General features: G+C 42.1%; 1 protein-coding gene across 1 annotated transcript; it reads left to right on the top strand.

Annotated features, from left to right (window-relative positions):
* The first annotated feature begins 1,222 nt into the window (after positions 1–1,222).
* CCL20 (chemokine (C-C motif) ligand 20) lies at positions 1,223–3,068 on the top strand. The gene is made up of 4 exons (XM_009889904.1): positions 1,223–1,304; positions 1,562–1,676; positions 2,457–2,534; positions 2,831–3,068. The coding sequence occupies exons 1-4, from the start codon at positions 1,223–1,225 to the stop codon at positions 2,856–2,858; spliced, it is 303 nt and encodes a 100-aa protein (XP_009888206.1). The 3' UTR covers positions 2,859–3,068.
* Positions 3,069–5,818: the final 2,750 nt, after the last annotated feature.

Below are 5,818 nucleotides of genomic sequence, written 5' to 3' on the forward strand. Positions count from 1 at the left end.
ATGGCCTGCAGCCATCACATTCATTTCACACAGGTCACTAAATGGCATTGGAAAGTAGCAGTTCCAACAGTGTACTTGCAGCAATGACAGAGCCTCTGTCTGGGCGTTTCTCTCAAGCCATGCGAGGCAGTTTTAAGATTGCGTGTGTTTTAGCTGCACGTTCAGGAGTCGCAATACTTGGGTACGGTTTGGCATGGGAAAGTAACAGGGTATAGCTATTGCTTATGGAGCAGCACTAATGCATTCTGGACAGGACAGATTCAGTAGAAAAATATAGTTCTATTTCAAGTTGCTTTTATGCTACCTCTGTTTCAGATGAAATAGTTCAGATGCATAACAAACTGGTGAGACAATGGAACAGGTCGCCCAGGGAAGTTGTGGATGCCCCATCCCTGGAGGTGTTCAAGGCCAGGTTGGATGGGGCTTTGAACAACCTGGTCTGGTGGGAGGTGTCCCTGCCCATGGCAGGGGGTTGGAACTAGATGATCTTTAAGGTCCCTTCCAGCTCTAACCATTCCATGATTCTATGAAAGTGATGGCAGTGAATATGGTAAAAGAAACCCATTTCCATGAATACTCAGTGTTGCCCACATGGCCCTAGACTACAGTCTAGTGCTCAGAAAGCAGTAATCGGGAAAGTCTGATGTTACTGTGTTGGCCAACCAGTAAATATTAATGTAGTGCTTTGGTATCATTGAAGATGGTTACCCAGGTCCTGTGAGCATGCCATACTGAAATGAATGTCTGGGTTAGGCCCACCTCCCTCTACCCCCAAGTGTGGCTTATTAAACTAGAGCACAGCAGATATGCAGTTTCTGTAGGTAACCAAGAATTACCTACATTTGACTCTCCTCATTTCACAACCCACACTCCTACCCCTAAAAATACACATGCTTCACCCACAGAACCATTACCTCACAGCCTTTTATTTCCTCTTCTTTTTGGCTGAGTCTTCTAACCTACTTTAAAAAAAAAAAATAAAAAAAAATCCCCAGCACGCTGTTATCTCCGGTTATAGCACCAGGAAGGTGTGCTGGGGCCGCATTGGGCATGATGGAATTTGCCATGGGGAAACCCGCTGATGACAGTGGAACCCGCCCGCGTGTGAATTCCCGTGGCTCCCGACACCCCTTTATAAGCAGGTGGAGGTGCGGCAGGGCTGGCAGGACAAGCAGGCAGCAGCCGAGCACTCCACAGAGCACAGCTGCTGTAAGAGGTGGAAATGGCCAGCGTTATCAGCAAGAGCTTGGTACTGGTTTCCCTGTTGGGGCTCCTGGCGCTGCTCCTGTGCGGCACCTCCGACGGTGAGTGAGCGTGGGCATCCGGCCCCGGGAAGCGGTTCTCGGTGCTGCTCTGCAGTGCGCCTGCCATGCCGGGGTGCGTGTGCTGGCAGCAGGACGAGGGAGAGGTGGAAGGGAATTATTTCAGCACAGTACGCTGCCTAATTCTCCACTTCTGTTGATGGGGAGCTGGATAGCCGGAGGCTGACCAGTGATTACCCCAGGCAGCATGGCAGTGGGGTCCAAATGGGTTTTAACTTGGTCGTTTGCCTTCATTCCAGCACAAAGCAACCAGGACTGCTGCCTGTCTTACACCAAAGGGCGTCTGCCTCGATGGGCCCTAAAGGGTTATACTGAACAACTCTCCAGTGAAGTCTGCGATATCCATGCAATCATGTAAGTCACTTTTCAGAAGATACTCTGGTTTTTTTTTTTCTGACATGTATTAACCTTAGAATATCTGTTTGGGCAGAAACAATGATTTGAACATTATAACCGTGATTTTTCTTGCTTTTTCAAAATGTTAAATTAACTGAATAAATTGTATATAATACCTGTAAACAAAATACACCACCTGTAGTTGATGCAGGCTACTAACTCTCATAGGGCAATCATACAAAGTAAATAATAAATCTGACTGTTTAGGAATCAGCTGTGCAAAGACATGCTTCGTCTCCAGCTGAGGGCCACTCAGGCCAACACAGGGTCTTCCCTTGCCAAAACCTGTTAACAGACACATAAGAGACAAGACTTCTCGTAATTCACAGAGATTGGAATGTTTTTTCCATAAGGTTTAAGCCCTCCTAAATGTTGATCTGTCACCTTAGCTTGACAGCAACTATTCTCCTTAGTCTCACAAATTATTTCTGGTATCCAGCGAAGTTCTTTGTCTCAATAGTTCCAATAAATTGAACACAACTTTACAGTGAACAAAATAATCCCTGAGACTGAAGCAGCTATTACGGTGTGATTTCACTAGGGATTTCTTTTTGTTCATATAGTATCGGAGGGATTGTGGAGCATCCCCTATTTAAGTGGCATTTACAAAAGCAGTTGCTATTGTTTATTATATAGAGCAACTACGATGCCTGTTTTTGACCAAATGCATCTTCATCGTATTCACTAGCAGGGATTTCTGATGATTTACAGATCTCTTTATCATTATTTCTTTTCCAGTTTCCACACCTACGGTGGACTGAACGCCTGTGTAAATCCTAAGGAAGGCTGGGTGAAGAAGCATCTTCTTTTCCTGAGGTAGGGATCTAAAAATCTAAATACTACTGGGCTGATGAAAACAGAGAATGTATGAAAGCCCATTTCTTACATGTCATGAACACCACTTCTGACAGGAATGCCAAACACACTTGTCTTTCCATCTCCTGTCAGAGATGGCTACTCCTTTTTAGAGTCTTTCAGGGACAGTCATGTCACATGTCCCTTTTTCTACCTGAGCTATTCTCTCAGGAGGCACTACATCTTGGAGAGAGAAACCTATAATTTGCCTATGGCTGAGGTCATTATTTATGTGTGTTCTCTCATTCTTTTAACAGCCATAAGCTCAAGAAGATGTCAATGTGATACGGTTTCCAGCAGGGAACTAAACACAGACGTGGCTGAAGAACCACAAGGTTCAACCTCAGTGGAGATCGTCGTCTTGTACACTGTTGTGTGCTTACTCATCACTATCTCTGGCTTCTTTGGAACCGTTGAACTTCTTGAGTTGATTCATATTGCATCGCTGTTTTGCTTGAATTAAGCATTTTGTTAACATTTCTATTTTTACTAATATGTGTATGTTACTAATAAGGACTACCTTAAGCTATTGTACAGACTATGAATTTTATTAAGTTTATTGCATGTTATTTTTGTTTTGTTCAGCAAGTGTAAAGCGGGTTATTTATTCTGTTTATTTTGTTACTTCTTTGGCCTGTCTTGTGCCAAAATGTTTCCTTTTAACTAATTAGCATTATAATACTTCTTGAACTATTGTTAAACAACATCTGCTTGTAGAAAAAATGGAAATTCGAATTTAAAAAAATAAATGTTCAAATCTGCACTCTCTGTGTGATATATTTATTTTTTTTCAGTTGGAAAAGGTGACTTCCCCTTGAAATGAATTCCTTTGCTTCAGCTCCAGCTGAAACAATTACACAAGTGTATTTGCACCTATTAAAGCCACTTTCCATCTTGCTCACTTTGTTTGCCCTATGGGTAGCTAAGAACTCCATAGGATAGAATTCCTTTGCCTCCCTCAGACAGCAGCTATATATGAAGCTTTTGCTTAACATGAAGACCTGTTCTTTGCCAAATTGCATCTTAATTGGACTTGAGGGAATTTCTCTTACCAGTTTCTCCATTTGTTCAAGAGAAACCTTATAAATATTGTTACAGGGCAAGCTTCCAGCTCATCCACTGAGAAGGATTATGATTATGGTAACACAGTTTGCTCTCAACTTAAAGGGCTCTCTCTAGAGGAGAAATTTGCAGTGCTTTCTTCCCCTGAATGTGCTTCCTATAGTACCCAATGACTTTTAGCGTAACGAGATTTTCGTCCATCTGTTGATGGAGGTCTGCCAACACTACTGCAGTACAAATGATGCCTGATAAAAGTAATGGGACATCATGGAGTAGGGAGGACATGGGTGCAGGTTAAACAGGAAAGGTTGCTTAGCTTTTAAGGTACTATCACATGGCCCACATGGCCTTCAAGGACGTGACCAAGTTGGCTGCTTAGGGGTAGTCCTCTCATTGTCCACACCAGAGTCTTGCAGATAAATCTATGCCTTGGCTTTTGGTACCTTTTAGTCATAGAAATAGAAGCATTAGTTTTAATTTAATTTAAACTTAAATGTAAAGGAATTTTGGTGTGCTTGACAGTGGAGCTGAGAGGTGTTGGCTTTTCTAAATGGCGTTCATGTGTGTAAGGCTGTTATCTTCTGGATTCAAAACTTGCTAGAACTTAAGCAATCTCCTTGTGGCTCTGGGAATCGACAATTCTCAGTGGGTAAGGCTCTGAAGGAACACGATTAATTGGCTTTGATTTCCATCAGGTGGATTCCATGTCCCTGATATTGAGGCTATCATGTAAGAAGCTATCGGCCGCCTAGGGAGGAGTAATTACCCAGCATGTTCTCTGGGGATTCCCATAGCTTCTGGGCTAACTGCAGGGCTCTGCCTCATACCTGCCAGCACTGGTCCGGGCTTCCGTTTGGGGTCAAAGAGCTCACAGGCTAAATCACACACCCACAAAATCATACGGACACAATGAATGGATTCATGCTAAAAGCATCAGAAGGTGAGGTTCCCCAAGCCTAACTGGGAATAAGTAGGCATTGGTGGAGATGTTAGGAAACAGAGATATGTATGAACTTGCTGCAGAAAAGCCTGGAGTCCAAGCTAGCAAACGCGAAGCAAGCGAGTAAAATACGAAAGTGAAGATCCATGTGAAATTCTGTGGGTGGCTCTTTGTATTCCCAGGTCGGGCCTGTTAAAAATTTTGTATTGCTTCTGCAACTCGTCCTTCCCCTTGTCAGCCATAGCTCCAATGCCACAAAACCCTAGATGCTTCATCCACTTGTGGGTTTTTGTTTTAGTTCCTCTTGTCCTGGTTGAATATTTTTTTATAACCAACCTCACTGTAGTTAAAAATAATAATTTGAAAATTGGTTTCTATGCTCAATAGCATAGATTGACAAGGTTGTTATGTTACTGGTAGGAAATTCCATGTAACAATAATGTCCCTCCATGCATTCCTGAGGATAAAAGCAGGTATTATAAGCGAGTGCTGTATCTCCAAAATCAGCAGATTTGAGGCCCATTCTTGTGAGTAACCCGAAGAGGCCAGTTCAGAGTTCTGACAGCTCTGAAAATCATGACCATTTCTAGGAAAACCTTAGTCCTGATTACTTTGGTGGGGCTGTTCTGCATTTGTGCAAGTAAGTTTTGTTTTCTTCTGTATCTTTTTCCCTCAGCTTCTAATTCAGCATGTGCAATGTTGTTGAATAATTTAATATGCAGTATTAGATGGTCATTTGGGGACTTTCTTTCCCTTAATGGAGTTTTAAAAAGAAAAAATAATTTTTTTCTTGCAAAATGCAAATGAGGCTTTTTATTACAGCTTGGATATCATTTGGATAAGAAGTGGGAGAGCATTCCCTTCAGTCTCAGTACAACTTCATACTTCACTTCCAAAGTTTCCTGCTCTTGCTGTATTGACCAGTCCTCAGTGATTCCTGTGCCTGCTGGAATCCTATTTGTGTGTGTCCTTTCTGGGGTGGTTTTTGGGGTGGTTTTTTTGTTGTTGTTTTTGGTTGGTTTTTTTTTTTAATTTTTGCTTCTTTTTTAATTCTTTTTCTTTCTTTTTTTTTTTTTTTTTTGTTTCCCTAAAGCAATCTCACACCATTCCCAGTCAGGACACTGCAGCATTCCATTACCTTGGGATCTTTGTCAGAAAATTTTTTCTTTTTTCTTTATGGACTCATAACTGTATTAGCTTATTTCTTAATGTTTTTTTTCTCCCACTCCAGCACAAAGCAACC

Source organism: Charadrius vociferus, unplaced genomic scaffold (genome assembly GCF_000708025.1).
Source record: "Charadrius vociferus isolate BGI_N301 unplaced genomic scaffold, ASM70802v2 scaffold650, whole genome shotgun sequence".
Lineage (NCBI taxonomy): Eukaryota > Metazoa > Chordata > Aves > Charadriiformes > Charadriidae > Charadrius > Charadrius vociferus.